A 20,189-nucleotide genomic window follows, 5' to 3' on the forward strand; every position below is an offset into this window, starting at 1 on the left:
ACACACATATTTATACGTACATATGTATACATACACACATATATATGGTGTAGCTGTTAGCAAAACCTTTAAGTTGCACACTCATGTGTCATTGTTCTGATGCTCATTTGTTTGCTTATGTGGGTCATATGCACCACTGAGTACTACAAGTCTGCAACACATAGACTAAGGAGAGAGATTGGCCAGAAAATATGGAGGAATTGAAGCACCTTAGCTCTTGTTTCATAGGCAACAACTATAATAAGCAAAAGAGATTAAACAAACAGATGATCCCAGTTGAAGAGAAGTACAAAATTAGCCTTCATCAGGGAGTTGCATAAAATTTGTGCCCTGACTTAAGGAACATTAGCTCAGTGAGTGACAACATCGGCTGGTGAACCCTGAGGCATGGCTTTTAGAGAATCCACTTCCACCGGTTTTCTTTAGATATTTGTTTTGGGTTTCATTTTGGTGGGGAGGAAGAGTCTCCAAGCAAAGAGAGAACTGTTCCAAGCTACCAGCTCTGGGTTGTGTGGGATGTAGAAATGGCCTGCTTTCCATGGCTTCTGCATTTTTGGTAGCTGAGTCACCCCCAAACTTTCGGAGCCAGGACTTAGCTTGGGGAAAGCCCCACTAAAGGAGCCAGGACTGTACCAACAGAAGTGTTTGGAATGGCTTTTGCTATTTTGAGATGTGTGTTTAGTGGAGAGAAGTCCTATTTCCACTCTGGCTGGGCCGGCCCCTGCAGCGTCCTCGTCGTGTGCATGGGGCCGCACAGCCAATTGCTCTTGAAATAGAATCAGTGGCCACAAATGAAGCAGTGCGCTGTGTGGGTGGGAGGCTGTGGGAGGGAGGAGGCTGGGAATTGCTATCCCTGGGGAAATCAGCCTCAGAAGAGAAACTCACTGCTCTCCTGGAAGGAGTGTTTCCTGACAGTATTCTGATGCTTGCAAAAAGAAATACTGTCATACCAGGTCGTTCTGTGACAGGGAGCTTCTAAGAAAAGTTTTTGGAATTAAGAAGTGAGCATTATTGCATGAGGGTCATAATAATAGCCAGCATTTATGTGGGCGCTTTCCATGAGCCAGACACCACCTAAATCCTTTACATGCAGCCTCTCCTGAGAATTGTCTTATGGAGGCAGCGTTATTATTATTTTTAAGATTTTCTACATGATATTCTGGTGATGTATGTTGAAGGACTTAGTGGTGCCCTTGTTTCCTTGCCCCAGAAAGTCCTCTTTGCCCTGTGTGCCTTGAATGCCCTGACCACCACCGTCTGCTTGGTGGCCGCCGCCCTCCGCTACCTCCAGATATTCGCAACCAGGAGATCCTGCATCGTAAGTCATGGCTATGTTTCCCCTGAGCCAGCCCATGGACCCCTTCGTGTCCTCCACTGCCTCTCTCCCCGTGCCTTTGTAATGAAGACCGTTGACTAACCGAGCTGCTGTTTAATTAGGATGAATCCCAGATTTCTGCTGAAGAAGTGGAGGATCATGGACGCATCCCGGACCCTGATGATTTTGTGCCGCCTGTGCCTCCCCCTTCCTATTTTGCCACATTTTACTCATGCACACCCCGGATGAACCGCAGGTATCGTTCCTGAGTTCCCCTGCAGTCTCAGTGGGGTGCTGTAGGTTCTGAAGACTGAAGTGTCTCCGGAACTCACAGCATGAGATCTCACTTTGCTTTGAAAAAGAAAAAGAAAAATTGTTCCTGACTTAAGGAATATTATTAGCCCATTGAGTGACAAAATCAGCTAGTGAACCCTGAGGTATGGCTTTTAGAGAGTCCACTTCTGCCAGCCTTCTTTAGAAAACTGAAAAACAATTGTGCTGTTTTTCAGGGGTTTCTATTCTCTCTGTCACTCTCTGTTTTCTGTCTTACTTTGTCTGTCTCTTTTTGTCTGATAAAGCAGATGGATCCAAAGAAAAGTTAAACTTTGACCTAAAGGTAGACATTTTCAATTTGAATTAGCTTTCTAAGGGAAACTGACAGCCAGGGAGATAACAGCTGTAATTTGACATGATTTAGAGTCACTGTTGCCTTGGAAACACTCCCAGTTAGGCCAAATCGATGTTTCATTGTAATACCATCAGCAGGTCTCAACAATCATGAAATTCTTCCTAGCCATTAAAAAGAGATTAATTATTAATTGTCTCTCCCTGGTCTAGAAAAAATAGATACTGTACTTACTTTCCTTTTCAAATTTCAAACTCAAAATTTTGACCTTCTTAAATATCAAGGATTTTTATTGGTACATTGAAATGCCACATACATTTGTCTGATTGTTAGCAACTTCTAGAAACAAACCTTTTTTAAAAGAATGACTTCATTTATTCATTCAACAAACATAGAATCCTCGGTTACTGGAATTCAAAATGAGCTAGACCTGCTTCCTCCCCTACCATTAAGGAGCTCACAGTCTAGGTCATTAAAATGTGTTGGAAGGATCACAGTAGTATTCAAAAGAGGGACTTTGGGTGCACAGAGAAGGTCCAGCTCACCCAGAGTGGCGAGGCAGTCAGAGGTGGCGTCCTGGAAGAAGTGACGTTAAGCTGAGTTTAAAGGATAAGCAAACCTCTGTTGAACTTTCTGAAAGAGAATCTCTCAATTCCACAGAAATACTAGTGTCTTTGGCTTCATATTCAGAGGGCTAGAAATTTCTATTTTTTTAATCCCTGTAGTACATGTAGAGACTTATCAAACCAACTTGGTGCTGAGCTTGAGGTTTTTAGAGAAGTATTTTCTAATGTCCAGGGTGACTGTATGTGACTTTGAGATGGGTCACCAGTGGGGCTGCCACCCAGACACTGTTAGTGTTCTTTTCAGTGACTTAGCTGCTGACTCGTCCCTTAGAGTTATACCTGAACCCTACCTCTATACCCTCCCCAGCTCACTTGCCCAGGCAGCGGCAGAGATGACCGCAAAGCTGGAGGGGGTGTCAGCTGGGTGACAGGTGGCTTGGGCTAGGCCTGTGGGACAGCTTGGCCTCTGTGGTGTTCAGGGAGTGGCCTCTACTGGAATTTCACAGCCTCAGGGGCTGGGATGACTTCCCTAATCTTTCGGGAAATGAGCCAAGAATGACAGAGGATGAAGAGATACAGCAGCAAAACACATGTTCTTTCTGTACCTGAGGACACATTTGCGAAAATCTTAGCACCATCTCAGGCTGTCTGTAGAGGGTACATTGGAGGATAGTAAAAATGACTGATATTTCTTGGTGGGGATGAGAAATACCCTCTCCAATAAGAGGAATTCTTTGACGCTGAGGTTGCAGATGAGCACTCTGTTGACCTAGGAGGAGGCAACAGACAGATTTAGTTTCTGCAGTGGCAGAAGGGGAAAGTGACTCATGTGGGTTTAGGAGCTGAGCCATCCAGCAGTGTGCTCTGAGCACTCCCGACCTTCCTGTCTCCTCGCTTTCCTTTCTCTTCTCTGCTTCACTGTAATAGTGCTCATCACTGCAGATATTTCCATTCTTTAAGATCTAGGTACATCCTCGGATTTGTCTCTCTGAGTCTTGAGACTACCTCTGGCCACATCTAGGTTGGAAGACAACAGACAAGCTTCTCATCAAGGGCTTTATCATTCAGAACTTTCTAGAAAGAAGGCAGAAGGAGGGAGTTAAATCTAAACAGTCTTGTGAGAAAGAAGACATTGCCCAGTCTAAAACGTGCCCAGAGCCCTATAATCATATTGCCAGTGGGCAAACACCTTAATTTTTGGAAATTTTACCAATATCAGAGTGCAGTCCACGTTCCTTTTCAAAAGGGCTGAATTTATTCACATTTAAATACATGTCCTATCAAAAAATTTTAAAATGTGACCAACTTTGCTAGATTCACAGTATAAATCAACTTTATACACACTAATGGTTTAACCTCAGCTGGTAATTTTCTTTCTCATAAGCAGGCAGGCAAGAATATTCACGAATGTTTTTGTTACTATTTCTACGATCAGTTTTATCCAGAGTTTTCACATAACAGAGGCTCCCCATTTCCTGTAAGGTATTATGACCTCTCAGAAGAGGTTGATTTAACTTCTATAAATACAACCACTTCATGCGTTGGCATCTCCTTGAGAAAAGGCTTCTCGAGTTACTGTCATAAACGGAAGCCTGACTGCAGTTGAGGTTTCTGTCCAAAGATGGATTCACTACTTTGTGAATTGATTTGTGATACAGGAGGGGGCCGTGCACCCCACCTCCACTACTCCGGGGTGTCTTTCTTCTCAGAAGTTGGCTTGAGCCAGGAATCAAGGAGTCTCCAACCTATTTCTTGAACATGGACCTGGTTTTTACTCTAGGGATGTACCCTATTAAAGAAAACTGAAGACTGAGGGGGTCTTGGGCATTGACATGGTTGACATGGGCATTTCTTAAAGCAGAGCCCCCACAAAACCCCACTCATTTCCTTTCCTAAGAATTTCCAAATCCAAATTCAAGCGGAGTCTGGCAATGCTGGGGTTGAGTCTGTGCTCAGCTCTAGAGAGGGGGCGGGAGGGCCCTTCCCTGTCTCCCACTCCGCAAGCAGCAACCCTGTACCCAGTCACAGGGCACAGTTTTCCAGTACAGGAGGAGGAGGATTCTCTGGTCAACGGTGTATTCGCTGCTGCATTCCCCCTGAGTAAGTCTTCAGGGCCTATTTGTAGCCTGAAAGCAGAACATGCTTTGCATTTCCATCTTCAGTGCTCCTGAGCCTGCACCAGTGAAGGCTTCCTGGGGACTTGGTGATGAATTCGAAAGAGCCCAGGCTCTAGAGTCTCTGCAGAGGGTGACCCAGGATGAGTCTCTCACCATTTCTGAGCCTCAGTTTCCTCATTCACCTTCGTTGTCACGTGGCTGCGGGGAGTATTGTTATGAGAGAATGGACTTAAGAAGCTTTCTGAAAAGAGCATCTTAGACTGGGCTTTCCCAGTGTTAGTTCTGGGTTTTAAAATGCTCTCAGTATGTGTCCTGCTCTTAAGAAACACTTAGCTCTTAACCTTAGCCTGACCTTATTAGGCAACTGTCTTCTGAAGACCCTCATTCTTAATAAAAATTTGATCAACTTTCCCAGTAGAACAGGGCTTTAATTTCAATCACCGTTATCCATTTGCTTTTGCAATGGTGCTCCATCTTGGCGGTGTATTAGAATCCCCTAGGAGCGCTGACAACAGGCAGATTCCTGGGCCCCACCATAGGCGATGAGAGCAGAATTTCTAGAAGTGAGGCCTGGGCCATCCAGAGTTTTAGAACCTCCCAAGGTGATTCTACCCACCTTGCCAGGACTGAGAGCCATGGGGATCTGGGGAAAGAAACAGTAGTCAAAAAACACACAAAAAACAACCTGCCAGTATGAGCAGACCCATTTCCCTCCACAGACCCTCGTTAACACAAACGAGGTAAAACAAGAAATTGCTTAATTGGAAAGGAACTTTTCTTCTATGTCAACTCTAGCAGCATCTTCCTTCAAAGTGAGGCTTTTATGGGCATTATCAAAACTACCAAAGAAGCTGTTTATTTTGTGGTCAACTTGGATAAAGTATGCCCCCTCTTTCTCAAGCTATTCTTCTGGAAGAAATTCTACAATAGTTTAGGATCTAAAACAGGGCCTGTTCCTCTGACCTCTTGGCCCTCAGCAAGCCCTCCTCTCTCTCTGGACACATAGGTACCCATTGTGTTGGGACTGCCAAACAGGGACCATCAGAGCTAAGAAACAGGTAACAAAGCTGGGGATAGAAACTTTCCAGGCAGGGGACACAGCAGCAAAGAAATACAGGTGTCATTTGTTGGAGAGAAAAAGTCAAGTGTTTGTAAGTGCTAGGAAGATGGCTTATGGGGGCTATGCTCATTAAAGATGGAAGGCTGGCCCTCTAGAGAGGATAGAAGTCCATAGGTCTCATTGATGAAAACAAATTGCACTGTTCATTTGCCAGGAAAGAATCTTCACTCTTAGATCCAAGAAGGGTCTGGCTTCTCAGAGTCACTTAGCACATATAGTTCTTAAACAGTTTCGGTGGAGTATGGGAGTTGGAATGAAGCCTGTTGGCAAGTCCTGCTCTAAGGGGAGAATCTCTCTTTCTTGATAACTTTGCTAGGACCCCTCCCCCACGAAGGGACCCTTTGTGCTAGTGCCTCGCATTCAACTGGAGGCTTGACATGTTGCGTGCTGAACCTGCAAACATCTCCACGTCAGGCGTTAGCACATCACCTTCTGCCTTCCCTTTCAGGTCAAGCAAGGGATGAGAGCCTTGCTTATGAACAGACAAATATAGGTGAAAATGAGGGAGTGCATTCTCATCTTTTCACTCAGGTTGCAGAGTCTCGTTCTTCTCAGTCCCAGATTTATTGTTAGGAAGAAAGAAGATGACATCCTTTTCAAATGTTTTCTTCCACCAATCACATTTTGTACATGGCCACAAAGAATAAAATGAAACAACTATAAATTCAGAGAACACCGCTCCCCAAAAGGCAGTGCCTGCAAGCAACTAGCCCCAGAATCTGTTTACTCATCCATTTCTTTTAGCTTTTTAAAATCCTGTTTTTGTATTTCAAGAACAAACTTTTGCTGGTTTTTGTTTTTTTTTTTTCATTCTTTGATACTCCATAGCGGAATACAGGTTTTCGGGCTTTTATATGTATTTTATAAATTATTTTAAAACTTAGGTTCATCATTATCTAGATCATCTAGCACCTTGGGCAGAGATTTGTGGAATTTTCTGTCAACACTAGTGAGAAATCTTGTGGAGGATTTTGCTATTATTTTGAATTTTGCTGTTGATGGTTCTTTACCCACAGGACAAAAACAAGAGCCATGTAGAATGTAAGAAATAATTGAATTTTCCTGAATCCTTACTTGTTTTTTAAATTGAGGTGAAACTCATATAAAATGAAATTAACCAAAGTATATGATTCAGTAGCATTTAGTACATTCAAATTATTTTGTAACCATCTTTATCTAGTTCCAAAGCATTTTCAATACTTCAAGGAGGCCCCATACCCCTCAAACAGTCACTCCCCATTCCCTTCTCCCCCATCCCCTGGCAACCACTCATCTGCTCTGTGTCTCTATGGATTATTTGCTTTTGACTGATGGGTTTAAAAGGAATGATGGGGTTGCATTTTATACACTGTCATTTGCTTAAGGAACTCTGGCCACTTCGTCAGAGAGCAGCTTCTGTTATTCTCCCTCTCCTGGCCAAGCAGACCATGGTACGGAGAGGTGAGTGGTTTTGCCCCTGGTTTAGAGTGAAGCCAGTATCCAGGCATCACTGCAGTCACGTGGCCAGTCTGTAGAATGTGCTTTCTGACGCCGAGTTCCTTTTCCTAGGATGGTTGGTCCTGATGTTATTCCCCTGCCACACATCTACGGAGCTCGAATCAAAGGTGTGGAAGTGTTCTGTCCTCTGGATCCCCCGCCGCCGTATGAAGCTGTGGTGAGCCAGATGGACCAGGAGCAGGTACTGTCTGTCCCACATCTCTCTAAGTACATTGACTGCAAGTGGGAAACACAGCATCTCCCCAACCCCTGCCCCCAGAGAAGAGCAGGGAGACCGGGCCCCACACATCTTTTTAAGGAGTTAACTGGGTCTAATGAGCAGTGAGTTAAACATCAACAAAATAACCCTCTTTTTCCTGTGATGCAGGGATCTTCATTCCAAATGGCAGAAGGATCAGAAGCTGCTATGATCCCACTGGATCCGGGCTGCACACAAGTGACTCAAGGTAATAGATATATTGTGACATGATTCAGTAGATTAAAACATGATAAAATAGGCTGTGCAAGGTGGCTAATCTCTGTAATCTCAGCACTTTGGGAGGCCGAGGTGGGAGAATCACATGAGGCCAGGAGTTTGAGGCTAGCCTGGACAACATGGAGAGACCCTGTTTCTACAAATGAATAATAATAATAATAATGATCTTGTCTGGTATTGTGCTGGAGGGCAGATATTCTCGGAGCAAATAGTTCAAGCTCTACCTTTTTCTCCAGGTGCAAAAATGCCATCAACTATTAGGGCTTATAAATGGGAGAAAATACGTGAACTGAAAAAAGATATCCTTAGACATTTTTATGAACCAGACTATTCTCAGGAACCATGAAATAGGTTACAGCGTTTGATTTGGTATTCCTGTGTTTTCTGATCTATAATTTTCTTCCTCCTATTAAAATTAGCTAGACTTTTGGCAGGGGGAATTTGCAGTGAGATTGTGCTGTGTCATTTATAACCTAGGGCCCATGTCATGCTGCCTGAGCAGTTAGTGAATTCTGGTTTTCAGTACTATAGTAAGTACTAGAGTCAGTTTACATTTATCCTTGTAATTTAAGGGAACATTGTTATGGCCTTCTCTCTTTGGGGAGGTTTTAAGTGGCCCAGAAAATTGTTCAGCAGGACAAAATCGCAAATGGCAATAAATAATGGATCAACTCTTAGCAATTTTAGATGAAGGTAATTTTTCAGCAGTACTATGTGTAATGTAATACTTTGTGTTCTGTTCACCTTCCATCCCAAGTAGAATTATGAAGCAGTGTCCTGTCTCCTAAGTATGTTCATAATTTTTCCATTTTTTATTTTTTAACTTTATTTTTATTTATTTTTTCTGAGACAGAGTTTTGTTCCTTTTGCCCAGGGTGGAGTGAAATGGCACAGTCTCAGCTCACTGCAACCTCCACCTCCTGGGTTCAAGTGATTCTCCTGCCTCGGCCTCCTGAGTAGCTGGAACTACAGGCGCCTGCCACCATGCCCAGCTAATTTTTGTATTTTTAGTAGAGACGGGATTTTGCCATGTTGGTCAGGCTGGTCTCGAACTCCTGCCTCAGGTGATCTGCCCGCCTCGGCCTCCCAAAGTGCTGGGATTCCAGGCATGAGACACTGTGCCCAGCAAATTTTTCCATTTTGAAAAGTTTCCCGAATTGCAACTCAGGCTCACGAATGCAAAAAATGCAATTTTTTTTTATGAGCATAAATTATCCAGTTCCCGCGGGGTTTTACGGATTTGTTTAGTGGATACTTGACTCTCTAACTCAGCCTTCTGGGAGTTCTGCAGCCCACAGAGCAGCCACCTCACCTGTGCAGGTATTACTTTCCCAGAACCAGGCTCATCCTGATAGGTCAGGGTGCTTCTCCGTACTGCCCCAGGATGCTTCCCTGGAGACGAGTCTAAGCACCTTTGGGAAAAACAGCCTGACATTTTGGCATGGCTCCTTTATTTTGCTGTTGGATGTAAATTTTTCTGTTTGTTTGTTTTAGGTGTGGAGGGGTGGTTTGGAAAGGCAACTTTTCCCATAGCGCAGTGATATAAAAACCTACTGGGCCAGCAGCCTGAGTAAATGTTATTAACTGCGTTACCCTTGCCCGGGCAGGTTCAGGCTCACAGGTGTTTCCTGCGCATTTTGAGGACTACAGCTGGTGAAATAATTTATGTTTCGCCTCTTTTTTTTTCTTTTTTTTAATCAGGTGGGGCCATTCCTAACATACCTGCAGAAGAAAACGCATCCATGTCAAGTCCCAGTTCAACCCTGGTGCGTCCTGTGAGAAGCCGGAGAGCCCTCCCACCCCTGAGGACGAGGTCAAAGAGTGACCCTGTGCTCCATCATTCCGAGGACAGAGGTGACGTCATTCCCAAGCTCTGCGCGGGGCTCTGTGCTTATTTGCTTAAAGGAGCTAGGTGAAGGCGGGTGGCTCTGGCCAGCTCAAGACCCTGCAGTTTAAGTGGTCATTTGAAGGCGTTTATGAGGTCTTGGGAAAGTAAAATATTCTACGTCCATGTTAGGATTATACATCTACCATGTCTTTTAAGGAAGGTAGGGGCTGGGCGCAGTGGCTCACACCTGTAATCCCAGCACTTTGAGAGGCCGAGGCGGGCAGATCACGAGGTCAGGAGATCGAGACCATCCTAGCTAACACAGTGAAACCCTGTCTCTACCAAAAATACAAAAAATTAGCCGGGCACAGTGGCAGGCGCCTGTAGTCCCAGCTGCTCGGGAGGCTGAGGCAGGAGAATGGCGTGAACCCGGGAGGCGGAGCTTGCAGTGAGCCGAGATTGCGCCATTGCCCTCTGGCCTGGGCAACAGAGTGAGACTCCCATATCAAAAAAAAAAAAAAAAAAAAAGATGGTAGGGTTTTTTTTTTGTTTTTTGTTTTTTAAGTCATTGTCATCAAAAGAATTTGGTTGTACATGATACTATGCTAGGTACTACATGAAGACAGTTATGCACACCTAGTTCTGACTTCTAGATGCTGCAATCCTATGGGAATATGCATTGTCTTAAAAAAAGTCAAAAAGATTTTTGTATACTCCCTCTTTTATAATTTGTTATATATTTAATATGTATGAGTAGATGATTAAATTATTGAAATCTGACCTTGTTTTTAGAACTTTGGATAGAATGAAATACACACACCCACACACTTCACCTCTCTCTCTGTGTTGTTTGTTTGTGTATAGCTGTTACCTGAATAATTAAAAATTAAAATGACAACACTGAGTTTTTCCTGAATATATGAATACCTGAACATCTCCAAATATCTCTTCATTGTAGAAAATTATAAAAAATAAAGAAACTAAAGGGAGAAAATTAAAACCTCCTGTAACTCCACCAGCACCAGCTTCTTCCTGTGAAGTAGTCTAGCAGAGTTGACCTCTGCTCCTCTAAAACACCTATGCAAATAAAACTTTGATAATCCTCCACCCTGCTCTCTCCAGGGTCCTGTCTTGAGCCCTTGCAGTCTCGGTTCTGCCTGTCTGACAGTGTGTGTTATTTGCCACAGCTCTGGACTGACCATGTTCGAGCCAGAGAGAACATTCCTCTTGTCTCTACAGCAGCTTCTGAGTGGAGAGGAAATCCTGCCGCCTGGTACTGAGCGTGTCTCTGAAGCACAGTGGCCGGGCAGCCTGGCTTCTGATTCCCAAGACCTGCCTTCACTGTGGGTCTCCTACACCCTACCTGGCAAGTTGAGGACTCCAGCCTCAACGGGAACTTAGCTGTTTTGCACAGCTTAGGGAAATCTTTCTGGAACCCCTTCTCATTCTGCAGACCTGCAGGGGTGAAGACAGCAGCTGCTGGAGCCCTCCATTGTGGAAGGTGCCAGGTTGCCTTCAAGTGGAAGAGTGGAGACACTGACTCTGTCCTCACACATGAGTGTCTTTGGCGAGTGCTTCTGGAAGACTCTTGCTCTCTGTGACATGCATATGGCTGCCTGAGAGGACAGTCTTGAATCCTGGTTTAGAGCTCCCCGTGCCTGCCTTTCTCCAGAGGAAAAGGAGTGCTCCGCTTCTTCCACCTGCTCTCTCGCCCCCTGCTTCTTGTCTTCTTTGAATTTCTAAATTTCTGCTTATCAGGCCTTCATAGACTGATGCCAGTGTTGTGTATGCTGAAGGCTGCTGGCTGGCTTCTGGACACATAATGACCAGATCTGAGTTTTGCTTCACCCACTTCAAAGTGCAGAAGCATTCTGCTGGTCTTTACACCCTTGCTGATGTAGGTAGCCATGGAAATTAGAGCCTGCGATGGATTTCCCAGGCCCTGTGTTGACTTCCAGCATGATGTGTACTTTTTCTGCATCTAAATTTCTCTTTCTGTAATAGCTATAGATCTACCTCATATCCATGGTGTGAGCATCGATAGCACAAGTCAGTACAATGTCCTTGAGGACGTTTGGGACAAAGGTATAGTCAAAGTGATCAGAGCATTACATTCATCTGACAAGTCTTGTCTCTTCAGCCCTTTCCTCTCTTAATTGACTACTTCATCCTTGCTCCTTGGAACATCCTTTCATGGGTCAGCCACATTTTTCCTGCTTGGCCCATCCATGCCCATCTGTTTGTCATACCCCATGAAACTTAACTTCATTATGGCTTGCATTCTGGATTCTCCTCTCCACCATCTGGCTTTACCTTGCAGGTGATGTCACATGGCACGATGACATGTTTTGGGCCATATCCTATTGGAACTGGACATCAGGGAATAACCTTGTGTCAAAATTGTTTTCCCCCCTTCTGCAAGATGAAAAGCAGGATGTGCATGGCTATCAGCATTTGTCAGATGCTTTCCATGTTGAGTTTTGTGGTCTGTGCTTTCAGGTACGGGCATGTGTTCAAAAGGGGTTGGCCAATGGGTTCGCGTTGTTTGTTTCTGCCCACAGCTGCCCCGGTGCTCAGCTGTGAAGCTGCGACACAGACTGAAAGGAGACTGGATCTGGCTGCGGTGACTCTGAGGAGAGGCTTGAGATCGAGAACTTCGCGATGCAGACCGCGGTCTTTGATAGATTACAAATCCTACCTGGACACCAAGCTGCTGGTGGCAAGGTTCCTGGAGCAGTCCTCCTGTACCATGACCCCAGACATCCATGAACTTGTAGAAAACATTAAATCTGTTTTGAAGTCTGATGAGGAGCACATGGAGGAAGCCATCACAAGTGCCAGTTTCCTAGAACAGGTAGTTCTATTATTAATCTCAGATGTGAATCAGATAACTCATTTTTATAGCAGCTAAAGTGGCTTCTCTGCTTTCCTGCCCAAGGCAGAGTAAATTCATGGTCACAGTCTTCAGGGAAATGGGGTTGGGAGGTCAGGGGAGGGAGAGAGAGAGAGGAAGCCATGGAGCTTTCAAGTGTGGTAACTTTCCCACGTCATTCTTGGCTCAAGGGAAGAGAACCCAGTTTTCCTGGGATGTGGAAGCATGTCTGCAAAAAGAAAAGAGTGCATGCCAGGAATAGAAGCGGAGGATATGGACAATGGGGAGTGCATTCAACATTTGATTTCCTGAATTGAAGGTTTCCTTTGATAAGGCATGTTTTCTCAGCCCTTTGAAAATGATGACATAGGTGAATTTTAATATTGACAAGATTCTAAGAGGCTGTTCACATTCCCATGAAATGTTTGGCAAGATAAGCCAACAGGTCCTGAGGGAATAAACACCTTTCTTCTTATAGATTAAAAAATACAAGGCAATCCCCGAAACTGAAGCCACTTGGAGAAAAGATAGAATTGGGCACGAACATAATCCAGTTGGGTCTCAGGTTTCTCCTCTTTAAAGTAAAGGGTTGGACTAGGTAGTCTCTATATCTCTATTTCTGAATGAATGGTGTTTCCTTCTGGAAGGAGCCTTCTCTCCACCTTTTTAAAAAGCCATTCCCTTTTAGGTGTTGGCTTCATTGCTGCAGGTAGTGGGGTAGATGTCGTAGACAGCACCCCACAATGACGTATGGATGTTATGTGACTCTGTGTCTTTGTGCATTAAATGTCCAACAAATACTTCTTCAATTGAAGTGGGCTAATTTCTCAGGGTAATTACCAACTTCAGGATGTAGGTAAATTTTTAATTCAGATTGAGTAAATACCCTTCTCACTTTCCCTTCTGTTCCCCCTTTCTACCTGCTGGCCTCTTCTTACAGAAGCCAGAAGCCAAACTCTCTCCCAGTCCCTCAGGGGATTCAGGGAGAGGAATGATCTGATTCCTTGCATGAAGAGATACACGAACCACAGACCGTCTTGCGTTTGCACTCTAAAAGAGTGATCAGTTACGATTCCGGGTCAGGCTCTAGTTACTAACCTGTGTGGGGGAAACATTTTACATCCTCGTGTCCCTTAGCTACTCCAGATGTCATTCTCTGTCACCTTCCCTCTCTGTGGCCCCAAGAGCCCAATAAACAGGAGCTGCTTCTGGAAGGCTGCCAAGCTCTGTCGAGCTAAGAGCTGGAGCATTCACCAGGCAGTGGGCCTGGACCTTCTGCAAAGTCTTGCTCCCTGGGAAATAACTCTGGGGAAAAAGAACAAGCACTTATACAGTTCACTAGATGCTATCATCACGAATGGTTGCTAGATCTTTGTGCCCCAGGCAGTTTAAAAGTTCAGGTGCTGAGATTGTTGTGATAGATTTTGGGTCATCTGCAGGGCCTTCCAGGACTGGACCCTAGAGGTGAGGTTTCACAATTCCATACGTTTTCCCAGGCAGAAGGAGGTAAGGACAGCAGAAGGAGACCGGTTATTTCTGACTCTAGCTGGCTTCGCATATTGGAGCTTTTAGATCCATTTTAATTTTCACTGATATCAAAACCACTTGTCCTAACTTACTGTGTAGAACAGTCAACTTCTATGAATGTTGAACTTTTCTTAATCGGGAGACAAGGACAGACCTCAAAGACAGATGTAATTAAGTAGATTGTTAATAAAATTTAATTTCCCATCTTTGGGGGAATAATCTTTTAATGACCTTAAAAGCTCAGAATGGTACAAATGAAACAAAAAGTCATCCAAATGATTGTGCTGTGATGTTGGGTAACAGTAAAGCCCCGAGTTTTCCCCGAGCTGCTGACACTATTACAGGTCAAACAGACATGGCTGTGCAATTTACAAAAAATTGACGGGACAGTTTTCTCCTCTTCAATCCCAGTTGGATGAGGAATTTTTCATATTTTTGCCATTTTTACAGAGTAAGTGATATTATTATATATTCAAAATTATGTTTGTGACACATTGCAAAATAGATTTAGCGAAAAGAATCATTCTTAAAGACTTTTTACAAATAAATTGGCCTAGTTTTTATATTGTTTATTAAAGGATTATCAGATCCATTTGAAGCATCATTGGATGGTTTGGGTTGACTTTTTCTCTTTTGAAACAGGGTCTCCCTCTGTCACCCAGGCTAAAGTGCAGTGGTGTAGTCATAGCTCCCTGCAACCTTGAAATCCTGGGCTCAGGTGATCTTCCTGCCTCACCCTCTCAGGTAGCTGGGACTACAGGCACACACCACCACGCCCAGCTAAGTTTTCTTATTTTTAGTAGAGACGAGGTCTTGCGATGTTGTCTAGGCTGGTCTAGAATTCCTGGGCTCAAGTGATCCTCCTGCCTCAACCTCCCAGTAGCTGGGACTACAGGCATGAACCACCATGCCCAGCTAATTAAAAAAAAATTTTTTTTTTTTTTTTTCTGTAGAGATGGAGTCACACTATGTTACTCAGGGTGGTCTCAAACTGCTGGGTTGAAGTAATCCACCTGCTTCAGCCTCCCAAAGTGCTGGGATTACAAGTGTGAGCCACTGTGCCTATACTTGGTTGACTTGGTTGACATTTTATAAACCCATCACCTGGTCCCAATCCCATACCAGTGGTTTTTACTTGGATTCTTGTTAAAAATGCAGGTTCTTGAGTCCAGGCTAACTGTTCCCATTGCTATGGGAATTCTGTGGCAATTCAGCAGGGAATTCATGTTTCTGACAATACCCGTCCCTCCCTGACCCAGTAATAATGTTCAGATGCCAGTGAGGATCACTGACTTAGGCTTCAGAGAAATTAGAGAAAAGCTATGAGAAGAATGTTAAAGCAAGAAATTGCAGCGGACAAATCAGTTAAGTGTGGTTTATGGGTCTACAGCGGAAGTGGTAGAACATTTGGAGGATTTACAAAGAACCCCTGGAATTCCAGGTGAGTTCCACATTGGGAAAATGCGTTTTTTTCTTTCTTTTTCAAAGCAATTACACATTAAGATAGGTGGATGGACTTAGGAGGTAGGTCAAAGGGCCACATCTGGTAAAGCTTACTTAACTTCTCCCCACCCTCTCTTTTCCCAAAGATAATGGCCCCATTGCAACCCAGCACATCCAGGGCCCGCACGCTGCCCTCGCGGAGACAGCCTGGCCTGCTGCACCTCCAGAGCTGCGGCGACCTGAGCACCTTCGCACCGGCGGGGAGGCCCCGAGCCGAGAGGAGGTCCCGGCGAATGGAGGCTGAGCGGCCACACAGCCTCATTGGGGTCATCCGAGAGACTGTCCTGTGAACCCTGGAAGACAGAAGGCCACTCCAAGGGAAAGGATCCACGTCCTCTCTGCCATTTCCTGCCTGGGAGCTGGGTCCCCCTCAAAAAAAGGAGCACTCTGGAGGACACGTTTTCCCACCTGTTGGCTCCCGTGTCTGCTGACCGAGGACATTCAGGGGTAAATGCACAGGTCGGTCCAGGCCCGTCTGGGTTTGGGATGCACCGCGTTGGAGGTTACGAAAGCGTTGATCCTCTCCTTCCCCTGCTGGGCCTCGCGGCATTCCCAAGGGTCACATGCCCTGGCACGGGCAGAAACTGGGCTAATGATTCTTTGCCCGCCTCACCCCTCGCGTCTCTCTTTGTTGCTAAGTTCTTTCCCTCTTGGAAGGACAGATCTGCCTGACCGCTATTTATAGCTGCCTGTGGCCTTTCACTGCTCTGTGAATTGGCAGGAAATAAGGCGATTAACCCTATGTGTCCACAAGCCTCAAGCCTTGTTTCAGGTCACCCTCAAATCACACTTTCTTTAGGCAAAACCAGAAACTTTTTAAGTAACAAATTTTAATGCCAGACATTTAAGGAGAGGATTATTGTTGATTCCATTTACTCATGCTTGCAAAACTAGACACCCCTAAGGCAGAACTGAGAATAAAAATGTTTACTTTGGGCCACTGGGCTTGATGTGTAATATTTGTTTACACTTAGGTAGCCAGGCCTTACCGTACTTGGAACTGTGGTGGTCAGGCTCACTGGGCAGGCCACTGAACCGGTTTAATTTATAAAGCACCTAAAACCCGTGGATAACGTGTCCTTCATTCCTTCAGCAAGCGCTTGGCTGGATGGCTTCATGGAGCTGCCTTCTCATGGGATCATGAACAATAAATCAATGAAGTAATTACAGATTGAGGATTATTGCTGAAAAAGAGCAGTAGGTGGTTAGAGGGGCTTCTTTGAGAAAATGACACTTGAGCTGAGTCATGACTTAGCGGGTCAGGGAATAATGTTCCAGGTAGAGAGAGGTGAAAAACAGCAGAGGCTACTGTGACCACAGCCCCGAGTCAGGGCGGCGGTGGGCAGTCGCTGCGCAGGCTGCCTGCTGTGCTAGCAATGAGATCTGTTAAGGAGTTTTCATCAGGAGAGTGATGGATGTCAGCATATTTTCAAAAGATCACCATGCTGCATGGAGAATAGTTTGGGCCAGACACGAGTGGAGGTGAGGAGCTGAGTAAAGAGGTTACATAGGAAATGGAGTACTGCTTCTTGCTGGGCACTGCCTGTGCACCAGCTACTATGCTAAGAGCTTTGCACACACTCCTATTTTGTGTTTATGACAGTGTAGGTGGTGGAAGCTGTTATTGTCTGTATTTTACAGGTGTGGAAAATGAGGTTCAGTAATGTGCCCATGGTCTCCCCGCAGCTAAGGGGTGGAGCTGCATTCACACCCAGGCAGTCCAGCTCCAGAAACTGCTCTGTTCCTCGACCTCCCGAACATGAAATGGATTTGCCATTTCATGTTCCTGTGAGAAAGGGCTGTTAAGACTTCTAGCTTGCCTCCCCAGACCACAGATTCCCTGGCTCCAAGCCAACAAACAATGCCAGAGTGGGAACTGTGGTGGGGACAAGGGATGGAGGAAAGGAGGGGAAAGACACTTATGTGGAGGTGCTGAGCTGGGGTGAAGGGGGCTGTGGAAACAGCCCTGGAAACAGGGGAGAGATGGAGGGCTGTGAACAGGCTGGGGTCTGGCCTCTTGCCTGGGGTCAGCTGTGTTTGGGGAAGAACTACAGTGACATCTCAGAATGACATTTTCTCCATTCTTATCTGCCCATTCCCAGAAACTGAATTCCCCTTCAGGCTCATGATCTTTCCATTTCTCCAGGAGTCCTCCTGTCGGCACCATAGCTGTCCACTAGGGGCTGGCCCACTGCCCCGGGTAAGCCCCTCCCTTGTTTGAGGGCCTCACCGTAGCTCTCCAACGTTCCGTGGACTGCCTACGTGGCCCGGTCTGGTTTCTTCTCTCCCTCACAGCTGCTTGTGTACCCTCAAACTGCTTTCTCCAAGTGAAGCCCTACAGCTCTTAGCCAACCACTTTGTCCCAGTCCCATAGCCAGGCAAGAGAAGGGACTGGCCTTCCCTTCCCTCACTCAGGCCTGGCTGCACCTTTCTTACAGCTCTGGAATCAGTTTTGTTTTGTTTTGTTTTTTTCCTAGCTGCATCCCTCTCCACCTTCCCTTCTGAACCCTATTGCTCACCTCCACCCGCCACCACAGGCCTCCCTATGTACCTGAAAGGCTCAAGGAAGACAGGTCTGCACCACAAGTGTGGACAGTGTCTGGCTTCTAGTCTTGAGGGGACAGTCACAGAGATGGCCTCAGCCATCTCGAGGAATAAGAAATTGCCAGCAGCAACTGGAAGAGGAAAGGAGGCATAAAACCTGACAGCATCAGTTAGATGGACACCAGGAGCAAGTAGGGGCCTGGCTTAGCTTCACAGAATTGTCCCTGCAACTTGAGAGATGGCGAAATCTGAAAACCTACTTCTGCCTTCCTTCCCTGACTTTAAGGAGTATTAAAGGGGAAAAAACACACACACACACACACACACGGACACACTCACTGCAAGCACACATTCAGCCTCCCGAGTAGCTGGGACTACATCGCCCGGCTAGTTTTTTTGTATTTTTAGTAGATACGGGGTTATATATGGTCTTGATCTCCTGACCTCGTGATCTGCCCATCTCGGCCTCCCAAAGTGCTGGGATTACAGGCTTGAGCCACCGCGCCCGGCCTATATATGTTTTTATATATATATAAAATACAATAGTTTACATATATTTAGCATGGGAGGGAACTCAGAAGTCATGTGATTTATCTCCTTGCTGGTTCATCTGGGTAGTAATATACTTTTAAATACTTAGGCATTAATAATACACATGCTCATAGGTTAACTGAATATACATAGGGAGGGCTGTTTTGCCTTTGGAGTTCTTTAGGAATCCATAGTCCAGAGGTGTTGACAAAGCATTTCAAATGTGGTCATCAACATTACACCCGAGGGTTGATTAATTAGCATAAGGGATGTTTGAAATAAGTTTTCACTGGCGAAGTAAATAATGTTTATGAATGTGGACAGCTAGGAGCCCTGCACAGTCATCGTTGCCTCTGTATGAATGAGGCATCAGAATCTGGTCCCCACTTTGTGAGACTGTCACAGGATGGACCGAGATGCAGGCTGCTCCTTCAGAACCCCAACCTTTCAAGCAAGCTACATGTCTGAGAGTCTGAGGACAGCTAAGACTTCCCCAAGCGTACACCCTATTTTGTGCAGCCTTGCCAATGAGCGTGGCTGGCTGGCAGAATTCCCCAAGACCTGCTTTTATTGGAGCATCTTGATGGTGAGGTTTGGAGGGGGAGTCTATGGCCCCTCATTGCCAGAGGCTGCCTGTACTTGTCAAAAGAACCAGACATTAGCTGAACTGTCAAATTGGGTAGGTCAGATCATGCTACCCCCTCAATTTGCAGAAAAGGAAACTGAGGCCCAATGCTAAGAATGCGGCAGGGGTAAGAGACCAGCACTTCCAGCTGGAGTTAACCTTTGGTGTCGTCCATTCCGTGAATTTGAACAGTGCGTAATGACGTGTATCCACCACTGTAGTAGTATACAGGGTAGTTCCACTGCCCTGAAATCCTCTGTGCTCCACCCAGCCATGCCTCTCTCCCCTAACTCCTGGCAACCGCTGGTCCTTTTACTGTCTCCAGAGTTTTGCTTTCCCCGGAATGTCATACACTTGGAATCAGGTACTATACAGCCTTTTCAGACGGACTTCTTTCACTTCTTAGTAACATGCATTCAAGTTTCCTGTATCTTTCCATGGTCTGATAATCCATTCAAACCCTTGAAAAATTATTTGATTCAATAGTCATAAAAGTACTCTATCATGTTAACATCACCAAACACTGACCCTCCTTTTCTGAATTTACTCATGTCAGGGACCAGGGAAAAGCAGGTCTGCAGGCCACACTGGATTAGTGCTCACCTGGGTTCCACTCTAGATGGAGCCTCCCAGTTTCGTTTCTCTTGTGTGACAGGCCCTGGGGACACTGAAGAAGAGGACTGGGAGGGAACAGGTGGGGACCCCCTCTTCTCTCTGCACCCATGTCCATCTCTGAGGCTACCTGTGAGGTGAGGCCCGTCCTCACAGTGAGACCCACGGTGTGGGTCTCCAAGGCTTTGGCGAATCCCTCAGGATTAGGAAGAACTGGCAGAGGAAGGGGGGGCTGCAGCCAGGCCTCCACCCCGCCGGAGCGGAATTCTGGAAGTAGAACAAAGGGGTCCATTTCCACCTCCCCCCAGGCCACTGTGGGATGCAGAGGAGGACGGTGGGGCGGGGAGGAAAGGGCCCAGGACAAGGCCATCTTTGTTTCCGTGTTGTTCCTCCCTGAGGCCTCTGCCAGGAAAGCCAAGTGTGAAGTCCAAA

The 20,189-nt window shown here is 45.7% G+C and overlaps 1 protein-coding gene across 1 annotated transcript in view; it reads left to right on the plus strand.

Annotated features, from left to right (window-relative positions):
- Window positions 1-16,385, plus strand: part of ENTREP1 (endosomal transmembrane epsin interactor 1) — a 64,424-nt gene extending 48,039 nt beyond the window's left edge. Inside the window, exons 5-11 of the mRNA XM_050761233.1 lie at window positions 1,211-1,318; window positions 1,438-1,571; window positions 7,292-7,421; window positions 7,608-7,686; window positions 9,417-9,569; window positions 12,105-12,397; window positions 15,532-16,385. Of these exons, the coding sequence (XP_050617190.1) occupies window positions 1,211-1,318; window positions 1,438-1,571; window positions 7,292-7,421; window positions 7,608-7,686; window positions 9,417-9,569; window positions 12,105-12,397; window positions 15,532-15,735 (1,101 nt within the window). The 3' untranslated portion in view covers window positions 15,736-16,385. The remainder of the gene's footprint in view (window positions 1-1,210; window positions 1,319-1,437; window positions 1,572-7,291; window positions 7,422-7,607; window positions 7,687-9,416; window positions 9,570-12,104; window positions 12,398-15,531) is intronic.
- Window positions 16,386-20,189: the final 3,804 nt, after the last annotated feature.

This window comes from Macaca thibetana, chromosome 15 (genome assembly GCF_024542745.1).
Source record: "Macaca thibetana thibetana isolate TM-01 chromosome 15, ASM2454274v1, whole genome shotgun sequence".
NCBI classification, from domain to species: domain Eukaryota; kingdom Metazoa; phylum Chordata; class Mammalia; order Primates; family Cercopithecidae; genus Macaca; species Macaca thibetana.